The 25,596-nt window shown below is 46.5% G+C and overlaps 1 protein-coding gene across 1 annotated transcript in view; it reads left to right on the top strand.

Moving 5' to 3' along the window:
* Positions 1–25,596, top strand: part of vps13d (vacuolar protein sorting 13 homolog D) — a gene marked incomplete at its 5' end in the record, with an annotated part of 203,052 nt that overhangs the window by 18,664 nt on the left and 158,792 nt on the right. The window contains 11 exons of the mRNA XM_080534330.1: positions 15,745–15,846; positions 17,220–17,412; positions 18,254–18,442; positions 18,867–18,997; positions 19,392–19,446; positions 19,806–19,985; positions 20,125–20,255; positions 20,598–20,730; positions 20,835–23,138; positions 23,623–23,774; positions 24,234–25,340. Coding sequence (XP_080390456.1) covers positions 15,745–15,846; positions 17,220–17,412; positions 18,254–18,442; positions 18,867–18,997; positions 19,392–19,446; positions 19,806–19,985; positions 20,125–20,255; positions 20,598–20,730; positions 20,835–23,138; positions 23,623–23,774; positions 24,234–25,340 — 4,677 coding nt within the window. The remainder of the gene's footprint in view (positions 1–15,744; positions 15,847–17,219; positions 17,413–18,253; positions 18,443–18,866; positions 18,998–19,391; positions 19,447–19,805; positions 19,986–20,124; positions 20,256–20,597; positions 20,731–20,834; positions 23,139–23,622; positions 23,775–24,233; positions 25,341–25,596) is intronic.

The following is a 25,596-nucleotide window of genomic DNA, read 5'->3' as shown; positions in this document are numbered from 1 at the left end:
AGAGGTTAGAGAGACAGGTGGTCTAGAGCAGTGTTTTTCAACCTTTTTTGTGCCACGGCACATTTCTTACCTTGTAAAAATCCCACGGCACACCGCCATCCCAAATGTTACAAAATGATACATAGTAGCCTATTATATACGTAACATTATAAGAACTTGTCATATACTCACTCAGTGCGAAGCCTGGCCCTGTATGTTGGCCATGTATGCGAGCCTTGCGCACAATTTGTCACTTGCAAGCAGCTTTGCGTCATCACACTTCTCATCAGTTAAAAAGGTTTTCAGCTCCTCCCGTAACCCAAACACGCGGGCCAGCACTTTTCCGCGGGACAATAATCGGACCGCCGTATGGAGCAATAACGTCTTATGCTCCGCTCCCATCTCTTCACATAATGCTGCAAATAAGCGGCTTTTCAGAGGTCTTGTTTTTACAAAGTTTACCATACGAACAACAGCATTCAACACATCAGATATCTCCGCTGGTAAAGTCTCGGCAACATAGCTGCTGCTCCATCTGAAATATTTCCTCCCCTGTTCTTTTTTTTATGCAATGTCTTGTCGTCGTGCCAAGACTCAAGTTGCAAAGCAAACTGCCCACTGTATCTGTATCTTCTCCAAAACAACACTTTCGATGTCTGCAGACATGTCAGCAATGCGTCTGGCAATCGTCTTAATCGAGAGGGGAACTTTGGCAATTTCTTTAATTTCTGTGTCCTTGTTTTGGAGTGACGGGTCTTTTGTTTGCAGATTGTGTTTAAGCTTGCTAGGGACCATGGCACTGTTTGATAGCTGTCCACCACAAAGCACAATGGAGTCCGTGCAGCAGGATCTTTCTTCAAATATGTATCCATCTTTGTTGTTAGCATTGTCACTTGTCTGCCCGCATCTCTAATTCTCTCTAAATATCTAAAAATCAACAACGTCAGATTAAGCTATTAATCGAGCTACCGCCACCTACAGGCCTACCACCTATGCGCAACCATACGAGAGCTGTATGACATTTTTATTTTTTATTTTTTGCCTTAATTTTTCTGGACCAATTAAGTGGAATTTGATCATTTCCCACGGCACATCTGATGATCTCTCACGGCACACTAGTCTAATTTCAAACCTTTATTTAAAACTTGATAGGCACTGAGGTCACCCTCATTTACAGTGACGTCGAGTGTACAATAGAATAGTGAGCAAGGGCAAACAAACAGTGAGCAAGACAGGATTAAAGGAAAAAAAGAAAAAACTAAAAACAATTGCAATTATTAGAATACAGTTTTTGCACCAGGAGTTTAAAGGTAGAGGCAGAGGGGAGGACCTCCAACCAGAGAGTTTGCTGCAGAGTGTTCCATGTATTAGGGGCATCAATAAAAAAGTCTGTTTTACCCAGGTCTGAACGCGCATACGGAACCCGAAAAGAAAGCCAACTATTAGATCTGGTCACATAAGTACCAAGACTCCAGTCTAATAATGATGAGATATAAGGAGGAAGCTTGCCACAGATGGCCTTGAAAACTAACAAGTTCCAGTGGTAACTGCGCCTCAGAGAAAGAGAGGGCCAGCCAACCTTGTCATAAAGTATGCAGTGGTGAGCAGGGCCGCTTTAAGGGGGGGCTAGCTGGGGCGGTGGCACAGGGCCTCGCGCTTTGGAGGGCCTCGCGTGAGGCAGGGTACCCTGGCTGGCGAGGCCCTCCAAAGCGCCAGGCAAGGGACCATATTATTATTTTTGCCTTTAATACATTTCTAAATGTTCACACATGTGATAATCATAGTCAATCATACATCTAAAATCTAGCATACCTGTAGGACAGGGAGATTCTTAACAACAGAAAAAAGTAATTTCCCCCTATGACACCTTACGTGAAAAGAATTTTTGGGCGCGCGTTAACACTTGTTGTGCATAGTGACTGCTTAGTGCAACGGACAAAATGCAGAGGGAACGAGACCGAGGAAGAAAATGTAAATCGGGTGCTGAAAAAAGAAATACAAATAAAAGAAAGGAAGGCTTCAGGGCCTCGCTTAGAGGTTCGTTCGAAACATTTCTAAAAACAAGTGAGGCTCCCGTTAGCACCGAAGAAGCTAACGTTACTGCTAGCACTAGCAATGCTAGTAGTAGCACGGCACAGCCCCCCCTGAGAGGCAAAGATGATGTCTCTGAGGCGGAGGAGGACAACAGCTACACCGGCAGCAGTGGGGCTGCCCAGCCCCAGGTGATGATGGTCAGGAGTGGCGAAGTAGAGGATACGGAGGCGGAAGATGGAGCTACTCAGAGCAGCAGCAGCAGGGCTGAGAGTGATGGAACGCAAGACGAGTCCACGGTGTTAGATATGTCATGTATGATGATCCTGGTAAATTGGCCGGTACATATGGACTCTACAGTTACAGAAGTGATCATTAGAAGAGGTCCCCCAAAGATGAAACCTGGATTTAGTTATCCTAAAAATAATGAGAACAGGAACTTTAGTGAAACTTTATTTCTCCGAAAACTACCAAATGGGGAAAAAATAGAAAGAAAGTGGCTTGTGTACTCTCAAAAACGGGACATGTCTTTTTGCTTTTGCTGTAAGCTTTTCAACATAAAGGATAGGCCTACATGGTGGTGAGTAACATCTCTATTCATGTCAATAATGGCTTGTGCGTATTTAATGTTGGGTATGATGACTGCTTTATCCTAAATCCTAATCCTTTACGAGTATAAAAGGTTTGAAATGAAACAAACATGGTTGTAAACTATCTAAATAAGTAGATATTCTATTGTCTATCAGCACAGCATGTGAGCGCATTTCTTGCAATATATCGGTGCGTGCGTGTCGCGCGGTTATAACAGTAGCCTACATCATTATAAAAGGCCTCGCAAATCTGACTTCGCACAGGGCCTCGCATATCTCCCAAACGGCCCTGGTGGTGTGTGTCATAACTGTCCCCGGTAATAAACCTTAGAGCTGAGTGATGAACTGAGTCCAATTGTTTCAATGTAGATGAAGCTGCATGCCTATAGATAACATCACCGTAATCTAATACGGACAGGAATACCGCCTCGACATTTCTCTTCCTACAAAGCAAGGCTAGACCGATTACGGTAAAGAAAGCCCACCTTTTGCCGAAGTTTGGAGGCGATGCGTTTTGAATGATAGCTTCTCATCCAACCACAGCCCAAGATATTTGTAGTCGGTAACTCTCTCAATGGAGGAGCCGTCAACTGTGGATATAAGAAGCGTTGTAAGGTCCACATTTCTAGCCCTAGTAAACAACATGAATTTCGTTTTCTTCGAGTTGAGGACTAGCTTATGCCTCGAGAGGGCGTCTTGCAGTGAGTTAAAGGCTAGCTGAAAGTTGATAGTAGCAGCATGTGGGGAATCTGCTGTACTATAAAGAATGGTATCATCGGCATATAAATGGACGTGGCAACTGGTTAGCGAAGATACCAGTTCATTAATATAGATGGTAAAAAGTACAGGGCCCAGCACCGAACCTTGAGGGACACCCTTTGTAACCGTTATGAAATCCGAATTGCCAAGTGAAGATTTTATACACTGACGCCTGAGGGTAAGGTAGTCATGGAACCACGCACAAGCACCTAAATCTAATCCAATATCGGATAGCTGTTCTAGGATCAAGTGGTGATCGACCGTGTCAAATGCCTTCGAGAGGTCGACAAAGAGGGCCGCGCAGTGGTTCCTCTTGTCCAAGGCCGAGACTATGTCGTTAGTTACAAGTGTGATAGCAGAGATGGTACTATGGATTGGTCTGAAACCGGATTGATGGGGACTAAGAATTGAGTGGATTGATAGAAAGCGTTTCAATTGAGAATTGACCAAGGTCTCAAGTGCTTTAGACAGGCATGGGAGAGTGGAGATCGGTCGATAGTTATCCGGATCAGCCCTATCACCCCCTTTGTGTAAAGGAATGACTCGCGCAGACTTCCAGACCAACGGAAATACACCAGAGGAAATTGAAAGATTAAAAATGTAAGTTAGCGGCGCGCTGATAATTGGCGCAGCCAATTTTATAAAAAATGAGTCTAGTTTATCCTCACCAGTGGATGATTTGGGGTCAATAGTTTCTAAAACCTTGAGGACCTCCGCGGAAGTAAATGGTTGAAAGGTAAAAAGGGGGACACGGCCCACAAGGGCAGTATCATTAGAAACCACCATAGAGGGGTGTCCAGGGTACAACCTATCAAATAGGTGACCAGCTTTGGAGAAGTGTTTATTAAAAGCAAGGCGAATGTTGCTAGGATCAGAGATCACAGAGTCATTAACAGTAATACTAAGGGGGAGAGCACTGGAAGGACGATTTTTTGTCAAATTAATTGCATTCCAGAATTTGGCAGGGTTAGAGTATGAAGTGGTTATCAGATTCAGGAAATATTCGGATCTAGCCTTCCTTACAGCTGAAGTGCACTTATTTCTGAGCTGCCTGAAGTATAGCCAGTGTTGGGGGACACCAGTACGTCTGGCACGGGACCAGGCACTATTTCTGTTATTTAAGAGGGTAGATAGCTCATGAGTAAACCAAGGCACTACCCTATCTTTTATCCTAGTGGTTTTAAAAGGGGCGTGCCTATCCACAACGCAATTAAATGTACATATAAAGGATTCGAGAGCGTCCTCAATGACATCGAGAGAGCTCACGCAACCCCAGTCGCAGCCATCCAGCTCCCTCAGGAACAACTCTGCATCAAAGCGTTTGAAGTTCCTCTTGGTTATCACCTGAGATGTAGTCTTTTTTAACCTCACATCTCTCACACAGGCAACAGGACAATGATCACTGACTCCCAGGTCAAAGACACCACTAGTATATTTGCTAGCCTTATTTGTTAAAATTAAGTCTAATAATGTAGATTTCGAGTCATCGTTGAGGTTTGGTCTAGTTGGTTCTAAAATCAATTGTGAAAGGTTTATGCTGCAAGCAAGATCTTTAAGCTGCGAGGAAATATCACTCAGCCAGTTAATATTGAGATCACCCAGAACAAGTACTTCATTGTCAGTATATTTCGAAAGCAGGTTAGCTGGGGTGTCAGTGGCGGGAGAATCGGCAGAAGGAGGGCGATAGATACCAACTACCGTCAGAGGGTCTGGGCCATGATGGATTTTCAGAGCCAGAATATCAAAGCAGTCAGGAATAGAAATTGCATGTAAAATGGAAACTGAAAAATGTGACTTAACATATATACCAATACCACCCCCCCTGCCCAAACGATCCATTCTTTTTATTTTTTTTATTATTTTTTTCAGATTTTATCCCTTTTTCACCCAATTTGGTATCCAATTGAACCCAACCTAGCATCCAATTATCCCCTGCCTATTGCGTAGGATCCGCCGCACGACCCCGTGGCCGGCAGCCCCAGAGGAGATCGCCAGGCAGACTAGCTGACTGGCTCCTCGAGCCCAGCACCGTTATTCCGGCACCCCGGGGGCGCTGTTGCGCGACGGATCCTTGTCCGGAAATAGTCCTATACCGCCCTCTGGAGCGGCCGCTCAATATGCCGCTCCCTGTGTGCCTCGGCCATATCCGGGTCTGGCGAGACCGGGATTCGATCCCAGTCCCCGGTGGGCAGCTTTCGATCCCAGTCCCCGGTGGGCAGCTTGCACTAGTGGCTAGTGCTTAGACCGCTACGCCACCGCGGGGCAACCAAACGATCCATTCTAAAGAGATTATAATCCTGAATATTCACGTCAGAGCTATCAACATTCATCCTGAGCCAGGTTTCACCCAACACATCAATATCCGGGGAAGTTTGTTCAATTAATACAACCACGTGATCAAGATTTTTATGGAAACTACGGATATTCCAGTGAATTGTACCAAGTCCTTTACGCATTTTAAAACTTGCCGGGGTAAGGGTAGGGAAATGGGTGATTGATTGATGTTGTGTGGTATGTTGTCTATCTATATTAATTAGATTGCACATGTTGACACCACGTAATAGCCTACGGTCCTGCGAGGCGCGCACGGGGACATTAAAGACTACTGGGATATATTGATTACTACTGTTAAAACTGGCTGATCCCAGAGCCGCCAAGCTATCACTGGTTAAAACAATATGCTCTATGTGGGCTGATCCTAGACCAGAGGGGAAACCAGAGAGGAGAGTGGAACCATCACCGTTGTGTCTGGGACCAGCAGGGTTTCAGAGGGAGCGGGACCTGTGGGCTGTTGTTATTGGTAGAGTGTGAGAAGGCTGTTGACTAGCTAGACAGGTGAAGCCGGGGTGAAGTAGAGAGGTGAGAGGTTGCAAGATAGAAAATGTGCACCAGCCATGTTCAAATGAAGTCCATCAACAGAAAATAGTTCACTGCGTTGCCAGAAGAGGTCGAAGTTGTCAACAAACTCTGTGTTGTTATCGCGACATGCGGAGCGAAGCCAGGTGTTAATGTTCAGTAATCTGGAGAAGCGACCACAGCCTCTGCCAAACGTGGGAGTTGGACCGGAGATTGTAGTCTTGAGGTGGAGGTGTTTCACCACCACAAACATTTAGCAAAAGTCGTCCTTCAGCTGCTCGGAACGTAATTTACCGGTGTCGTTTGTACCAACGTGTAGAATGAGCGACTCCGCCGAAGGGAACGACATGGCTACTTCCCGGATCATGTCTGTAATGTCAGAGACAGTAGCACCAGGACAGGACACGGTGTGGGAATTGGGGACACACACGTTTCTAACAATCGAGTCACCGAGGATTAAAGTGAGCGGAGCTGGTGGAGACAGCCGGGCTGAGACTCTCCGCCCGGGGGCTGGCGGATCAGCTTCGATGCTCGGCGGCTCCTGAGCCAGTTGGTGAGAGCTCGAGCGCCGTCTAACAGCAGATTTAAGCAGCTGGCGCCGTTCCTTCTTTTTGCTGGATGCGTTGGAGTTGATCGAGGGTACAGAGGACTGTTGCATAACTGGGATCTCGTTGCCTCCAGTGAGAGTCGGAGAGTCTTTCTCATCCAGGATAGCAAAGCGGTTGTAGGTGGTTATCGGGGCTGGCGAGGAGGGAGGTTTCCTCCGGCCATCTCCCCGGCGAAGCTGTGGCCATTGGGGGGTGGAGCAGGAGAGCGGCTGCTTCGGCCTAGCCCCGGTTTTGAACCACCGATCGCCCTGCTCCACGCATGGAACCGTGTCCTCCAGGACCTCCGGGGCTGCAGTGGAAGTAGCGGGGCCTACGATAACCTCCGGATCCGAGAGGCCACCTCTAGCAGCCGTAGAGAATAGGGGGCACTGAGCTGAGTCCCCTTGGGCTGGTGCCTCAGGAAATGGATCTTTTGTAGCTTCATGGTCGACCTGAGAAGCCTCGTAGAAGGAATCAATCAGAAGTTCATTCTCATGGATATCGTGGAGGATGGATATTCGATTCTTTAGGACAGCAACTTCACTCATCAGATGGCGGCAGCTGTGGCAATCGGTGAGTACCATTTTGATTGTACCTCCGCTGCAATAGTCTGGGCCTGGTGGTAGCTGGTAGCTGGGCTGATGGTAGCTGGACAGCTGGTAGCTGGGCTGATGATAGCTGGATAGCTGGTAGCTGCGCTGACCATGTAACCGCAGGGTCCCCGGTTCGATTCCGGCCAGGGACATATCCTGCATGTCATCCCTCCTCTCTCACCCATCCTTCCTGTCTAAATCTTCACTGCATCTGTCAAATAAAATGAAAAATATGAGTGGGACTGCCCCACTCAGAAAAAATAACATTTAAAAAAAAGAGAGACAGGTAGTCTAGAGGTTAGAGCAGGGGTCGGCAACCGGCTCTTTTGCCCATCTTCAGTGGCTCCCTGTGGCGTTGACCACAAATGGAAATTAACAACGATTATTTATTTTTTACGTTGCCGCGGTCTCTCTCCTTGAACTACAACTCCCTGCTTACGCTGTAATGTTGTACGAGGGCCAATAGGATTCGGATATGTTGGCACATGACTAGTATTATACATTTTGACTGGACCCAACATGAGACTGGATGTGACAGGTTTTTTTCAAGAGTAGACCTATATCCACAGGGATTGATGAAGTACTGCGGCAGGCAAAGCAAGAAACTATCCACATTGTCTACAACTTTGTGGCTAGATTTATATACGGACATCGGCGACGCACATCGATGAACGGGAGCTTCCCGGTGAGCGCTATTTGCCTACTTTTAAATGCAAAAAGCGGCTTGTCTTTAGCTCAAACCGTTTCCGAATTATGAACTTCTAAAGAAGGTATGATATTTGGGAGCGCCGGCGTTCCTGTGGGTCTGAGAGGGTTTAACTTAAAATAGTGAAAAGAGGACGAGGGAGGCTAGTTTTCATTTGGTACTGGAGTCTACAGTCTGTCGATTTGTCTATTTTTTGGCTGACGATCTCTTGGTTTGCTCACTTCCTCCGGATGAAATTACAAACTTATCCATATTTTTTCTCAGGCTAGTATAGCCAGATAAAAGTATCAACCCACTTGTTAAAAGGCACCAGAATACACGAAATTGCATCTACTCTGTTAAAAAAATGTTTTGGGGGAACCCCCCAGACAGGGTTTCCGTTAACCGGTAATTACCGGTCTTTGTCCGATAAAATCTGTTGAAGTCCGACATTTTTAAACCTCTTCGGTCATAAATGTCCGGTGAAAATAATTCCCTTTAAGCACAATTTGAATACAATTTGCTAAAATTAATTTGTCACATATTCTGATTCCTTCTACATTAAAAAAGACGAATATATAGGCTATATGTTTTCTTTTATTATTAATGTGTAGACTAGCCTACGCGATGACAAACAGCGGCAGGGTTGCCAGATGGGATTGACAATGTACAGCCTAACTAGTCCGCTAAATAACCGCTAAACCCAGTAGCCCATTCGGCGGTAACCCCCCCCCCATCTGGCAACCCTGTCTCTCAACGGCGCGAGTAGTTTAGTCAGTTAATTTAGTTTGATCTAGTCTAAATAAAACCACTGCAGTGACCGGAGTCAAGGTTATTGTTCTGCGTGTTTTGGATGTGCTAGAGCACAGTGAATGACCACCGAGGGCCGTGAGATGCGGCTAGTAAAGGACGGCCATCTCAACCCCGTTCATTGATTGAGCCTGCCGTGCCCGTTCCAGCCCTGAGTCGGGAGATTCAGAGTATAACATCCCCACCATTAGATTAGGATTGATTAGATTAGGTTGACAACACCACACTACATTTGAGTTTAGGGATATCAATGTTATATATTTGTGTATGTTTTATTTTTATGTATTACATGTTATAATTGTTCCACATTTGAGACCTGTCTTCCCACCACTCAGTTATTCAGTCGGTGTCCATCATTTTAGTTCAATTTAGTCTATCTATACTGTTAGAGTTTATTTTGTGCCACTAAATTGAAATAGTCCACGGGTGTGTATCCCCCCGATACATCCTCCCCATTCTCATACTCCCGAGTCCGAGTAAGTATGATTTGACAGGCAGCTAGACTTAATGCCTTCCCAATCAGCGAGACGTGGTTATAGAAATTACGTTGTTTTATTGATAAAAAGGGTAAAACTGGAAAGAGAATATAGAAAACTTACATTACTGTCGTGAAACTATTTAACACACTTCAGTTAACGTAATGTGGAGTCCGTTCATTGATCGATGCAGTCTGTTCAGTTCCCAGTGGCGCGCGTTCAGCGCTGGACATAATGGCATAGCGCGCATGCGAATCATGAAAGCCTATATATTATTATATTTATTAATAGCTCGCATCTAATCGTATCGGATGAGAAATAGACATTAAACGGCATATATAGGCTACACAGTAATCACCGCGACAAACAGCTATATTATATTTTAATATGATGACCGGAATATCTCTTTAAAATTTGTTTTTCAGATTTTATCCCTTTTTCACCCAATTTGGTAGCCAATTGAACCCAACCTAGCATCCAATTATCCCCTGCCTATTGCGAAGGATCCGCCGCACGACCCCCGTGGCCGGCAGTCCCAGAGGAGGCCGCCAGGCAGACTAGCTGACTGGCTCCTCGAGCCCAGCACCGTTATTCCGGCACCCCGGGGGCCGCTCCCGAGGGGGGGTATAGGAGTATTTCCGGACAAGGATCCGTCGCGCAATAGCGCCCCCGGGGTGCCGGAATAACGGTGCTGGGCTCGAGTTCCACTCATGTAATCCGAGACTGAATCGCTCTCAACAAGTGCGAGGCGACGCGCTTGCAAAACAGTTTTGTGATTGGTCTGAATTTAGCGGGAAATTTGGATTTCAGGAAATCCCTCTCCTTTGCGTCTCTCCATCACTTTCACTTTAACAACGACACAGGCAGGGGAAAATAATTGGAGTCTAATTTTTATTGACAACGGATTTACATGCTGGAAAAACATGCAGCTAAAATTCAGGGAACATTTGGACAATAAGAGACACAAGGAAGCTGTGGTCGCATGCTCTTATTACAGGGCAATATGCGCGGGGCAAAAATAATCTAAAATCATCACGAACAGAACAGCAGAGGTACGGGAAAACAGGGCTCATGTCGCCGCGCGCGATATGTTTTCGCGTGCACGCGCATAAAACGCGCGCGCACGCGTTTTTATTTTTTATTTTTTATTTTTTCAAAACAACGACCTCATTTCAGCCAAAACTAGAGGATGGCCAAAAAAATAATAATGAATATACAGAATATAAACTTGTGACTGACAGTCACATACACACACACAAAGATAATCAGCTATAATATAATACGAAGTAGGCCTACATGAGCACAAAAGCGGCTAACGTTACTGATTAACTGTTTACTGTAGTGCAGAGAGATGGTAGTCGTAGGCGGCGTATCAAATGACAAAGCTAAACGTTTAATGAAGGACATGAACGATTGTCAACAACACACTCAAGCAGTAAATAGAACAGTCTAAACAACTTGGGTACTACGCACTCAACTGCGGACGGAACAATACTCTCAACCTATCAGGGCTCTACGCTAACCTTTTTCACTAGGAGCACCTAAATGAAAAATGTTAGGGGCACACAAAGAAATTTAGGAGCACAGTGAAAAATGTAATTATAACACATTTTTATTAGTGATTTTGCCATTTTTGCACCAAAATCACACATTGGCCCATGCCTACAGCCCTACTAGACGCAGAGTTGATGGCATTGTATTATGGTAACTAGCTGTGTCAAGTTCTCCTGGTTAGCAGCATGTTCATTCATTCATCCATGTCATGCCTGTCAGCTAGCAGCTAGCAGCCCAGCCAGGCTTTAGGGCTAGGTCTGTCAGCTAGCAGCCCAGCCAGGCCATGCAGAGGTCTGTCTCCATGCTGCCCACCTCCCTGCTGCAGGGTCAGGCTACATCAGTCACACACGGTGGCCAGACAACTCCACATCTAGGGGTATTATAAACTACCCCACATCCAGATGACCAGTCCCCAGCCCCATGCTGCCCGGGGTGGTGACATGTGGAGGTGGCCAGCCCAGCACGGTGCCTCTGCGGCGGCTAGCTGTTAGCACACCACCATCCCCGGGGGTCCCACCTCTCTGCCACACTCAAGTACAACATGTTGCATTTTCATGCCATTAGGCAACTTGCTTCCTAGGGTTTCCTAGGATTAGAGATGCATTTGGACTTCTGGAGTACCTCCACTACTTTCAATGGGTTCTGAAGGTCTGAGAGCTTTCTACTTTCTACCCTGGGTAGTTAACCCTGGTTGTAACCTTGGGACCAAATCTGTAGATGTGGTGAGCTAATGAAGCTAATGAAGCTTGAGATGAGAAAAGGGCGCTTGTCTCTTTAAGGCCCAGGAGGGAGTTAGCGATTAGCGATGTTAGCTTAGCGCCAGTTTAACAGAAGTAACTTCACTTTTAACATGACTTCCCGTGGTCGTAGCGGGCTGGCTGACGGCTTAAAATGTGGCCACACGGTTCGCGCAGATTTATTTTTAGAATTAAAAAAAAAAAAAAAAATCGGTACTCGCACGTGTGCTCGTGAATTTATTTCTCTAGTCGCACAGATGTATTTTTAGTCGCAAATGCGAGTGAAATGGTCGCACTGTAGAGCCCTGCCTATAGTTCCGTGCGTGAATTATGTCAACCCACCACATTACAGAAGTAAAATCACAGTCAGATGGAGCATTCGGTAAACAGCTGAGTATCAGCTGAGTTAAAGAAAACAAACTCTTACCTTTGATGACACCCACATCAGCCCTGTTTTCCCGTACTTCTCCCGTGTGTCTCTGAAGGTCCAAATGTTCCCTGAATTTTAGCTGCATGTTTTTCCAGCATGTAATTCCGTTGTCAATAAAAAAATCGTCTCCCCTTCTTTTCCCCTTGACAATCCTGTGTCGTTGCTAAAGTGACGGCACATAAGAATAGTTTTTTGACTTGCTAATGTCTGCTGATACACCAACACAGCTAGCCGATGCTGATGGCTCTCCCGCTGTAGTTGTAGTTGTAGCTGGTGGTGGTGGTACCCCGCCATAAACGCTGTTAGCTGATCCACCACCTAGCTTCTTTGGTCCTGCCAGCCATGCAGTTTCGGGTCGCTCATAGCCACTGCTAGCTTCAGCAATGTTTGAAGTGTCTGGGACATCTTTTTTCTTGAAAAATCCATCCATCTGTCGCTGTTTTCGTTGAATTTTTCGAAGAAGCTCTCTGGACTGCAGCTGCTCCCGCGTTAGCATTAGCATCCATTTTTTCTTCTCCCTTCTCACCGTCACGAGCTCAAATGACACTTGTCGGCCGATCTAACTCTTAACACTCACTTACAGGACTTCTGACACCATGTCGTGTTATTCTATTAAACATACACGTGAGTCCTTCTGTATTTCAATGTAAGTGTCTTTATTTTAACTCGCTCTGTAAGCTCTACAATACCGGTCTCTTGTTGTCTCGTCGTAACCACATCCCAGTCGCCGGCGCTGAGCCCCTCGGGATGGACTTGCCAAGGCTATCCTGGGTGAGGCTCAATCGTCTCCGGACCGGCGTCGGGCGTTTCCGCTCATCAATGCACAGATGGGGCTTGGCCCCAAATGCGTCGTGCGAGTGTGGCGCAGAGGACCAAACCGCAGACCATATTATCCTGGATTGCCCGGTGTACCACCCACCCAACGGGATGCATGGTCTGTCGGTATTAGATGACGAGACGATGACGTGGCTTCTGGAGGGGTGTCCAGAAATATAGCCCGGGTGAGCCCCTCAACCAGGTCTCGGGGTGGTAAAAGGGTAGCCCCTCGGCCCCGAGCCTGGTGGAGTGGAGAGGAAAAACAACTACCCATACGCCGAAGAAGAAGAAGTAACCTGCCCACCTGACCTGGGGGGTATTCCATCAACGTCGCTAAAGGAAAATCCTGGCTTATTTTTGATAACTCTCGCGAGACCTATCAGAATATGCCTGGATATTTTTAAGAACTCTCGCGAGATTTATCAGACTAAACCTGGATTTTCCCTTTAGCGATGTTGATGGAATACCCCCCTGATGTCACTACGGTGGCCTGTACACAATAACAATAATACCACAGTTCACATTTAGACCAATCAGGAGCCCTTGTGTCACGTCGTCAACTGAATGTCATTAATCTGATTTTGGATCAGCGGTTAGAGAGAGATGGGCGTGGATTTAGGTGCACTTTTAGTCAACATCCATTATAGCGCTGATCTAGGATCAGATATATTTTAATCAGCTAAAATGTTCAGATTATTTTTTTCTTCTTTTTTTTTTGAGATTTTATTTTTTTATTTTTTTTGTGGACTGAATCAATTCGTGGCGGAGGAAATTCATTCGTGGCGGCCCGCCACCAATAAATGCATGTAGAGGAAACACTGACCTTGCTGTTGGTTGTTTACCGAATGCTCCATATGACTGTCACACTGTGATTTTATTTGTGTAAACAGTTAATGAGTAACGTTAGCCCGTTTTGTGCGTGTACTCTCATGTAGAACTACTTCATATTGATGAGCTGATAATCTTTCAGAGTGTGTGTGTGTGTGTGTGTGTCTTGGGCGTATCTGTCAGTCACATGTATATTATACGGTAACCTATGTTCAGTGCTGTAGTTCCCCATGTTCTGCTGCAGCTGTAGCATCAGGATATGTTGATATTTGATCACCTTATATAAAACATCGCCGCTCGGCTTTAATGGCGTGCACTCGGAAAATCGCGTCAGTAACCACCCCGCCACTGATGTGAAAAATCCTGGAGGAAACACTTATATATACTTTTTTTTTAATCAAAAGTACTGATTCAAGTACCGTTTCGGTACCGGTACCGTTTTTAAAGTATCGATTTGGCACCGGTATCGGATAAAACCAAACGGTACCCAACCCTACCTACCACAGCTGTTGTGCCCTTGAGCAAGGCACTTAACCCCTAATTGCTCCAGGGGTGCTGACTATGACTGACCCTGGAGGTATCCCAGAATGTAAGCTGTCCTAAAAGGCTCTGCTGATATGTTTAGGCCTTAGAGACTAAAGAGTTGTTGATACAATATCTCTGTGATACCTGATTGAATCATAGTTATGCTTAGGGATGCACGATATTATCAGCGCCGATATTTATCGGCCCGATATTGGGAAATTAATGTAATTAAATATTTATCGGTTTTATAAAATTTTAGCCGATATGGAGCCGATAATATGAAGCCGGAAATATTTCCGGTTCCAGTTGTCGCGCTCATGATGCTGCGCCTGCGACGCGAATCTATCGGCATTAGTCAAATACATGCTCACATCCAGTCATCCGCTCACTGCTCTCCATCAAAAATGGCACATCCATCAATAATATTACATAATAACAACTGCTCTGATTAGATTGCTTAGATTGTTTAATACATCAACGAGGGTGAAAGCGAGATGAACTCTGCGCGAGTATCATGCTTCCTCCATTGAACGGAAAGTCCTATCTATTCCATTCAAAGTGTTTTAGCCCTCCCCCTTTCCACTGGTAATAAGGAATTGGCAAGAATAGATCGATATAAATAGATCAACATAATGCAGCACTATCATGCACAGATCAGTCTTAAAACATGTAACGTTAGATATATCGATGTATTTCTACGGAAAGGCTGACTGACGCGGGGCTCATACAATCTCAGCGTTTGTTATAGATACGAGTGCTCCGGTGTCTTGCTGGTAGTAAAATATATTTATGTATAGGTATATACAGCATATGGTTGTTACGTGCCTGTTACCTGCCGCTTTCAGTTCTAGTAGTTTAGATCTCGCAACCAGGGAAACGCCGACATGTGTTAAAGGGAGCAAGACGCGAATCTACCGGCATTTGACTCATGAGTGAACGGCGAAAATGGCTGGACGGCACAGCTTGGGATTCCATTGAAGTTACAGGGAACTGTGTGTGAAAGAGGCATTCATTTTGAAATAACAGTAATACAATGTTCATTGATAAAATGACATAAGGGATGGAAAGGGGAGATGGCAGTTCTAGAAGGGGGATGATGAAGCGCGCTGGACTGAGGAACAGCATAGGCACAGTACATCGTCATAATAGCGATTTTTTGGTTATGCTTGTTATATATTATATCTGTTCTCATATCGGTTATCGGCCACGAGAAGCGGGTAAACATCGGTTATCGGTATCGGTTGGAAAAAATGCATATCGTGCATCCCTAGTTATGCTATATTTTTCATCAGAAATACAGCAATGTTGTTTGTTGAATGAGAGCTACTGAAAAAGTTTCACAGAGTCATTTAAGTGTTTTGATTTTGCTTGTGTTCCCTCATATAGCTACCTTTTCTGCAAACTCTACAATGGAATATTCTAGGCTTTATTGTATTTTTTGTTGCGTGTTATGAATATTGTCATTGCTGAACTTTGGCGTTTCCTCAGTGCGAGTTGGAGAGAGTGGAAGAGGAGCAGACGCTGGAGGAGCTGCAGAGCCTGAGGGAGATAGTCCACGACCGCTTCCGCAAGCAGGAGGAAATGGCAGAGGCAAGATGATTTATTTACTCTGGACTTAACTGGGTTGGACTTAACTGGGCTGGGCATTAGGTCTTTGTGGCCCCATGGAGAGAAATGCCCTGCTTGCTTCCTTTGTGGCTAACAAACATGGTTTTGATTTTATTTGATTTATTAGGATCCTCATTAAGCTACTCTTCCGGGATCCACGCGAAACATATACAAAACATATACAAAACATATACAAAATAAAAGTCAGTAGTGCTCACAGCCTTAGTTTTTTGTGAGCCTCACAAAACACATAACCAAGAAGAACCATCCACACACAACAATAACAGAAATATAATTAAAATACTCAGCTAGGATCTAATGCGTATGATGTGGTGCTTCACTTGTTTTTTTAAACTGATTTTGTCCTGGATTTTAGAGATATGACCTGGTAGGGTGTTCCATTCAACCATAACTCTATACAGCACTGCACGTTTCCAATTTGTTTTAGTTTTTGGAATTATGTAGTTACCACTGGTGGTATGTCTTGTGGGGTGTGTGTGTGCATCAGCGCTGGGTGTAAGCTGCCTATACAAACAGACAGGGGTTACAACATATTTTTTATATTTTTTAAGTGATGATGCTTTTAACCTCTCGTCAGATTAGAAATGGGTGGAAATGGATTGGTTTGGTTTTCCCCTCGATCCCCTAGATTCCCAGTCATCTAACTGTGATAATACCAGGATCTGTAGTACCTAACCAGACCACCAGGCAGTCATCTAACTGTGATAATACCAGGATCTGTAGTACCTGACCAGACCACCAGGCAGTCATCTAACTGTGATAATACCAGGGTCTGTAGTACCTGACCAGACCACCAGGCAGTCATCTAACTGTGATAATACCAGGGTCTGTAGTACCTGACCAGACCACCGAGGGCAGTAATCTAACTGTCTGCAGGACATGTTTGGTCAGATGTGGTGTTAAACAAACAAAAAAACATCTCTTGACTACAGATAAAGTATGTGGACACAATTATCGTCTAGGGCTGTTTTCATGGTTTGCGCTAGGCCCCTTAGTTCCATTGAAAGGAGATCTTAATGCTACAGCATACAATGAGATTCTAGAGAATTGAATGCTTCCAACTTTGTGGCAACAGTTTGGGGAAGGCCCTTTCCAGTTACAGATAATGCCCCCAAACACAAAGTGAGGTTTAATACAAGCCTTAAATGCGATGCAGAATATTTAAATGTGTGCCAGGTGAATTTTGGTATTCTTTTATTTAGTTTTAGAATTATTGAGATTATTTTGGGATTTGTGCTGACATGATATGCTTAGTAGGAGTGTCTACGTTTATATTTGACGTGCTTACGTGTATACAGTAGGGGTGTCTAAGTTTCCCAGTGCTCTCCTAACAGAGTGTGATGGATGCCATCACTGACCCGTCAGCCCGCACTCCCACCGACTCCATTCCCAAGAGTGGGAGCTCTGGGATGATCCAGTACCTGCAGTCCTGGTTCCCTGGCTGGGGAGGCTGGTACGGCGACACCCAGGATCCAGAGAGGGCTGCAGACGACCTGCTACCAGGCCCTGCCACCTGGGACATCCTGGGTAAGAGCTGGGCTCCACACATCCCGAGCATTGTTTTTTTTAGCCTAGAGTTAAGTTATTTTTTTTCTTGTGGTGCAGTCCCACTGATGTTTTTCATTTTATTGGACAGATACAGTGAAGACAGACAGGAAAGTAAGGAGAAAAAGGGAGAGAGGGCATGTCAGCAGGGCATGGGCCGGATTCGAACCCATGCCGACATGGGCATATGTGTGCAATGTCGACCGCGGTGCTAGACCACTGGACCACCCCAGGCCACATCCCTAGTATTGTTGCTGACGATGTGCATCGCTTCATGGCCACAATGGAACCATAATGCACCACGTCACATGTCACAAGGCAAAAAATCGTCTCAAATTTAACATGACATGATGAGTTCACTGTTCTTCAGTGGCCTTCCCAGTCACCGGATCTGAATCCAATAGGACACCTTTGGGATGTGGTCGAACAGGAGATTCACAGCTTGAAAGTGCACCTGAAAAAATCGGCATACAATCATGCTATCATGGACCATAATCTCTCAAAGGAATGTTTCCAACATCTTGTGCCACAAAGAATTTAGGGTGTTTTGAGAGCAAAGGGAGGCCCTAACCCAGTACTAGTATAGAGTTCCTAACAAAGTGCTCTTTGTGTAAGTATACAGGTATGTTAACCCGACCCGCAATGTAATCTGGCAGGGTTTGTAGTGTGATGAGACTGGTGTCTGCTATGTGTTTTTTTACCAAAGGGGCAGGATGGACTGGTCCAATTTCATACACTTATCCTGCTTCTGTCCTTCTGACCTGCATGTACTTCTGTCCTTCTGACCTGCATGTCCGTCTGTCCTTCTGTCCTGCACCACCAGCGGAGACGGAGGACCTGTTCGATCCCCTGGAGGACTCGCAGACTCTCAACACCTTCACCAGGAGAGACCACATGTTCGCCCGGCTGGAGTTCCTGCTGGAGAAGGGGGCCGTCACCCTCTTCCACCAGGACAGGAGGGGGGGGGGCGCCATCCTGCATGAGAGCGGCGTCATCCAGCTGGAGTTCTCAGGTACGCCGCCCTGCATGTCTGTTTGTCTGTTTCTTCCATCCTTATTTCACCAGCCAGAGGGGTATTCCATCAACGCCGCTAAAGGAAAATCCAGGCTTATGTTTGATAAGTCACGTGAGTCTCGTGAGACTTATCAAAATAAGGCCGGATTTTCCTTTAACCCCCAAGTTCTGCATTTCTCGCAATGTCCTGGGGAAGAGTTGCAAGAAAGTAAGAAAGGTTTTTGAATGTACCAATAACTATATTTACCTGTGACGCAATCATGTGAACAGTAGCACTGTTTTGAGCCTGTGCAAGAGCAGTAAAATGCAGAAAAATAAATAAATAAGATTTTTAGTGACTGAGAAGTCTATGGTCATCTGTATTGTAGTAATATCACGTACACTGAGCTACAGTACGCTGTAACTACATCATGCTTCCTCAGGGGTGAAGGTGGGGGTGGAATCTCTTCCTCGGTCTGAGTCCTCACTGCTGTCTGTGAAGCTGGGGGGCTTGTTCCTCAGAGACCTCACCACCCAGGGCACCATATTCCCTGTCCTAGTCTCCCCTAAACCGGTAAGGGCTACAAACAGGTCCATTTTAACCAACCATGGGGGTTGGTTATTAGTGCAACCAAGATATTAAACTTATTCTTAGTTCTAGATCCAAGACCTGTACTGTAGTTATCAGTAGTCTCGGTCACATGATCAGGACAAACTCCTACTTTATGAAGGAGAGATATTCAGTAAAGTATGACTGAAAATAATTCATAGATAATTTGCAAGTAAGTGAAGTGGAACGTTTTTAAGAATAGTTTATATGTCGGTCGAGGGGTTTTAGTAATACCACCACATGTTTTTAATCATACTATCGGCACTTTTGAGTTCAACATCAGCAATGTAAATGTATTCCGTATGATATAACTTGACTTTGTACTCAACGTTCATCTGTCTTTCACTCCCTGTTGAAGGACAAGGTTGTCGTTGCTGTAAACCAGCCGTTTGGGCAGAACAGCGGTAGCTGTGGTGAGTGTTTCCTTACAAAACATTCTACATGGGATATCTTAAAATCTCAGATCTTCTGTTATCACTAATTGACTTATTTTGGAATGGTAATTATTAATAATTAATATTATATGAATATGTTTCTTTGTGTGCAAATGTTGGGTTAGGGTAATAAAAAAAAAATCACACAGTCACAATATAGTTCAATATAATACTAAATATTAGCAATGGTGGAATAACCAGTAGATCAGAAGCACAGACTAATGGAACACAGTACTTGGACATAGATAACACAGGTAAATACAGTACGGTGGCTGACTAGCATGAGTTATGTTACAATATATATGTAATGATGATTAGTGTTGATATTTGATTGGCAGCCCGTGACTCTGAGACCTCCGCGCCCCCTGTGTTTGAGATGATTTATGAGCGCAACCCAGTCAGGTGTAAATTTGAGAGGAGACTGGAGGTGAAGACCAGCCCTCTGAACATCGTCTACAACCCTCAGGCTATTAAGAAAGTAACTGACTTCTTCTACAAAGGAAGGGTCCACACATCAGGTAAGAGATGCCTATAATATCTAATCAACCAACCAAATATATTGATACACTAAAGAATAATGTTGTACTCAACATGGTTACAGTACAATTTTTTGTTTTATTGACAATTCAGGTCACTAAAGAGGTTTATTTGTTTCAGGTTTTGGTTACCAGTCTGAGCTGGAGTTGAGGGTGGCAGAAGCTGCCAGGAGACAATACAACAAGCTGAAGATGCAGACCAAGGCAGAGATCAGGCAGACTATTGACCAGCTGCTAGTGGGAGAGTTCATTGTAAGAAAACATCAACGTAAATAGATTCCCCTGTGTCTTTTGCAATCAATGTAAGCCCTAAAACAATGATGTACAATATCAAGTTTGAGTTAACATGCAGTTGACATTCTCTATTTGCACAAATCCAATCCTGCAGTGTTTGAAGTCAATGGAAACTGGGTTTGATTGACTTCATTGATTAACACAGGTGTTATTCAAAATGATCCTAATTTAAAAATGAGTGTAATTGATTGTAAGATCTCATTACAAAAGAAAATAATAACTAATGTTCCTCTTTGGGATCTATATCTGACATACCGATGGGTCGTGACCATGTCCTATTGATATTCTTTGTCATGCTAGGAGAACGGTAAGCGCTGGACCATGAAGCTGGACATCAGTGCGCCCCAGGTGATTTTCCCTGATGACTTCCAATCAGAGGATCCTATGTTAGTGGTGGTTGACCTGGGGCGTATTCTCCTCACTAATTCTCAAGGTAAAATGGGCTCTTGCAAGGAATTGACTGAGCTGATTCTTTTAAATAATGTATGATATTCTGCTATCTCCTTAAAATGAACTCATCCTTTCTTCTCTCTGAAGACGACACAAAAGCCAAGTCTAAAACCACTCTGGCTGAGGAGTGGGAGGAGATGAGCGATGAAGAATACCAGACTCCACTGGCCACTCCGCCAGGGACTCCTCCTCCTGAGTTGGACACTGTGTTCAAAGACCAAATGAAGAGCCAGGAACTACCCAGCTTTAAGTCCCCCGAGGGTGCCCAGGCCTACTGCAGAAACCTCTATGAGAAGTACTCTCTGTCCTTCAACGACCTGCAGATCATGGTGGGCCGTTATAAGGACAACTGGAAGCACCTCCAGGAGAGCGAGGTGGGGCCCACCCACGTAGTGGAGAAGTTCAACGTGCTGCTGCAGCTGGAGCAGAGGCTGCGCTACACCTCGGACCCCCAGCTCCCTGGGGCTGTGCTCTCGGGGACCTTGCCGGACCTCAAGGTGCACATCAACCTGGAGAAGATGACCGCCCTCAGGAGCTGCCTGGCGCGGCTGAGCGGCACCAGGGAAGGAGACCAGGACCGGCGCCAGAGCAAAGGCGAAAGCGTCAAGACCCCTGACCCCTCGACCCTGCGCCACGAGAAGATCTTCCAGAGGGAGGACAGCTCGTGGAAGCTCCAGGGCTCAGCCAAAAACCTGACCCAGAGTGTGATGACCCTGGAGCAGCACACGAGAGAAGTCCTGGTGGAGTCACGGCTCCTCCTCGCTGAGTTCAACATCAATTACATGCAGCTGGGCGTGGAGAGCGGAGGGCGCTACATCTCCGTCCTCAAGGTCTTCGGGACCAACGCTCATTTCGTGAAGCGGCCTTACGACGCGGAGGTCTCCCTTACCGTCCACGGCCTCTTGCTGGTGGACACCCTACAGACCTACGGCTCCGACTTTGACCTCCTGGTCGCCTCGCATAAGCACCTCAGCTTTGACGTCCCTACGGGCAGCCTCCGAGAGAGCCAGCCCTCTTCCCCCGCCTCACCTGAGGGGAGGTCGTCCGAGCGTCCTGCCCTCCACGGAGAGTTATCCTCCGGGTTTCTCTTCGACAGAATCTCCCCCTTCAGCTCTTTTCTCAAGGACCAGGAAGCCCTCATCAAGCTGGAGTACCAGTTTGTCAGCTCAGACTGTCCCTCCATGCACCTGGACAGCTCCCTTCAAGTCACCACCATGCAGGTCAACAACCTGGACATCATCGTCAACCCGGAGACTATGGTGGAACTGCTCAAGTTTCTCCAAAAGTCTTTCCCCAAAGAGGAGAGCACCTGGACTCCCAGCACGCAGCAGCCCTCACCGTTGTTGGTGGACCAGGGCAGCGAAGGTCCGGTACAGGAGGAGACCTTCCAGTCCACCTACGACCAGAACAAAGAGCTGACGGTGGAGATACATCGGCTCAACCTGCTGCTGCTGCGTACTGTGGCCACTGGCACCATGCTGGGCGGGGAGAAGAAGGGCATGAAGATCGCGACGGCCAGCATTAACGACACCAAGGTCAATGTGTCGATGGGAAGTCGGCTGGACATTAACGGCTCGCTAGGCTCCATGCAGCTGGTGGACCTGACTCAGGAAGGAGGAAGAAGCCAGTTTGTGGTCAGCATCGGAAACATCGAGGACGGCAACTCTTCGGGAGGGGTGGGCTTCCTCGCCGGCGCAGGAGGAGGAGCCCCTTCTTCTTCGGAAGCATTGGACTTTCGGCTCTTGGAGCGATCCCAAGGGGAATGCTCCCTGCAGCTTCAGATGGCGTCGTTACACTACAATCACTCGGCCAAGTTCCTCAAGGAGCTCAGCCTTTCGGCCAACGAGGTGGAAGACTATTTCCGCTCGATGCTGAAAACCGCTGCCACCAAAGTGTCCACAGTGCTGGCCACCAAGACGGCAGAGTACAGCGGTATGGTTTCTCTGTTTGAGACGCCCTCGAGGAGGTCTAGGACTCATAGTCAGTGTAACTGGAGTCAGTATCCCTTTGAGGATGAGGAGGATCTCATCAAGGAAGAAGAGGAACCCCCCTCTGACTCCTTCATGGTGAAACTGACCCTTAACATCAGCATAGAGTCACCTGTTGTATCTATCCCTCGCAAACCTGGTCACCCTGAGCTCCTAGTCGGTCACCTTGGTAGTATTACCATCCAGAACTTTCTGGCTGGGCAGGACGCGGAAGGGGAAAGGTTACAGGTGTTGGTAAAAGATATCCGGCTCTACTCACTCAATACAAGTCAACTTGTGTTGCGGAAAGTACACAGAGGTGACAGCAGCCCTGGTATGTCCCCTTCCCACAACGGGGGCGTCAACCTCGACGATCCACAGTTTACTCGCCATGACTTCTTTGAATACCTGAGCCGTGGAAAAGGTGGGAATCTGTTACTGTCTTACTTCATATCATTATTATCTTCTATATGAATCTGTTACTGTCTTACTTCATACCATTATTATCTTCTATATGAATCTGTTACTGTCTTACTTCATACCATTATTATCTTCTATATGTATCGTTGAGTTACAAATAATTTACAATAAATGTTGAGTTTGGAGAATTAGTTAGGCTATACGTTCCCAGTGGAATCTCTCATCACCGTTAGTGGTTTTGCCTACATAAGATTTGCTGTATAGTGTATTAGGTTCAACTTTAAAATTAGTGTCCTAAAACCTCTCTATTCACATCTGTATACATTTTTACTTGGTACGTATAATTGATTTACCTGTTTGAGAACACATCTCAGTAGAATTTACCCCATGGAGTCGACTCAACAAGTTGAACCATCTACTACTGATACATTGTTTATTAGCCAGACCAAGCTTCGGGGCATAATGACTTACTCCTTTTTCTCTCCTAGCGTTTCATATTCTGAAAGACACCACCATTCAGTTCACCATTGAGAAAGTCCCCATTGATGAGGAAACCCAGTTCACATTTCTTACCACTGACGATCCCTACCACAGCACAGGACTACTCAGAGTGGAGGGCAAATTTGTCAATGCTGTACAGGTATTCCAACTGCTATTGCTCATGTCAAATGTTTGAAGCTTTTTTTCTTGCCTCTTTAGACTGAATTAAATTGATGTAACTTAATGTATTCTGTGATACATGACATGTTGGGTTTTCTATCGCAATGAGTAGGGCCAGGAGGTATTCCTACCCATAAGCTGTTAACAGGAAAAACTCTGGGTCCCAGTTATAGCCTACACATGAAAATAGTCTCTGGAGCTGTTCTTGGTTGTATAGGCTCTAGAAATGAGAGTATGCAGTGGGGGAAATAAGTATACAACACATCAACAATTCTTTTATTCAACGTATTTGCATTGCAGCTATTCACATGAAATTTAGACCAGACATTGGTATTAACTCTACACAGCTAAAGACATTGTTCCCCCAGTGTATGTATAGATAACATGGGATATACAAGTGTCTGTCCAGTGAATGATCTTTGACTTTGTTGTTCTCCAGGTGTTCCTGGCCAAGCCCGTGTATGAGCAAGTTCTGCAGACGCTGGATAACCTCTCCCTCATTGAGGAGCAGCGGCCGACACCCAGCCAACCGCCCACCCCCCCGCCCCCGACCCCTTCCTCCACCAAACCGCACCGCTTTCCCGACCCGCAGGGCGGCCTCTTCGCCCGAGACCCGCCCCACCTCGGCCTGTCCTATTCCTCCCTGTCCGGCTCGCTGTCCTCCCCCGCGCCCCTGCAGTCCCACAGCCCGCCGCTCCAGCCGCCCTCCTTCACCCAGGTGAGGGCCGTCTTCCGCGTGGCGGAGCTCCAGGTGCAGCTGAGTGCCGACCTCAGCCAGGGCTCCCAGGGGCTGGTCAGTCTGCGCTTCCAGGACCTGGAGGGGGACTTCACCAAAGACCACCCGCACTCCCTGTCGGTGCAGCTCACCCTGCGCTCGCTTCTCATGGAGGACCTCCTGGAGCAGAACCCAGAGTCCAAGTACAAACATTTAATGGTGTCTCGGGGTGCCCCCAAGCCCTCCAGCTTCAGCCCCAAGGAGTACCTGTCCCAGAGTTGCCCGTCCCCTTCCAACGCCCTTTACCCAGAGATGCCCCGCTCCCTGCCCGCACACATGGAGGAAGCCCAGAACGTGTTCCAGCTCTACCAGAGGCACCCCAGCACCCCGTCAGCTGCTGGCCGCAAGGGCAAGAAGGAGGAGCCGGCCTACCCCAGCACGCCGCCCCCCTCCCCCACCCGCGTCACCCCCTCGCCTCACCCGGCCCCGGACTTCGACGACACGCTTGTGCACATCAACGTGCTCCTGGTCGACCGGCGCCACTCGGACTTCAAGAGCCGATACGGTGGCGTGGGGCGCAGCGTCGACGTGGACTTCAACTGCCTGGACGTGCTGATCACGCTGCAGACCTGGGTGGTCATCCTGGACTTCTTTGGGATCGGCTCCACCGCCAACAACCACGCCCTCAAGGCACCCGCCACCGCCTCCCCCCTACCCATGCCAGGGCACCCTCTGTGGGAGCCGGGACCACGTGACCTGGGAGACACCATGTACCCAGACATGATGGAGGAGGAGGTGGCTGAGGTGGTCAACACGAAGCTGGATCTGAAGGTACTTTTTCACCCAACAGAACTGAAGACTTCCACTGCAATAGAAGTGACAGAATGTTGAAGGCTCACTAAAGTGAATTTTTTTAGCGTTTTGGTTTAGAATTTTGGCTTTGCCAAATCAAATTAGCCATCACCTAAATATGAGCAAATAGCTTTCTGTTTTTTTTTCCAGTACTGTTTTGTAAAAAAATCTAGCCCTGCTACTCTCCCTCAAATGCTCAGTTTTCCATGGGTGTGATTTAAGAGGTTATGCGTCC

The sequence above is a fragment of the Nansenia antarctica genome (genome assembly GCF_963989245.1).
Source record: "Nansenia antarctica genome assembly, chromosome: 6".
NCBI lineage: Eukaryota > Metazoa > Chordata > Actinopteri > Argentiniformes > Microstomatidae > Nansenia > Nansenia antarctica.
The sequence above is the reverse complement of the archived record's forward strand: the minus strand, read 5'-3'. Positions and strand labels throughout refer to the sequence as shown.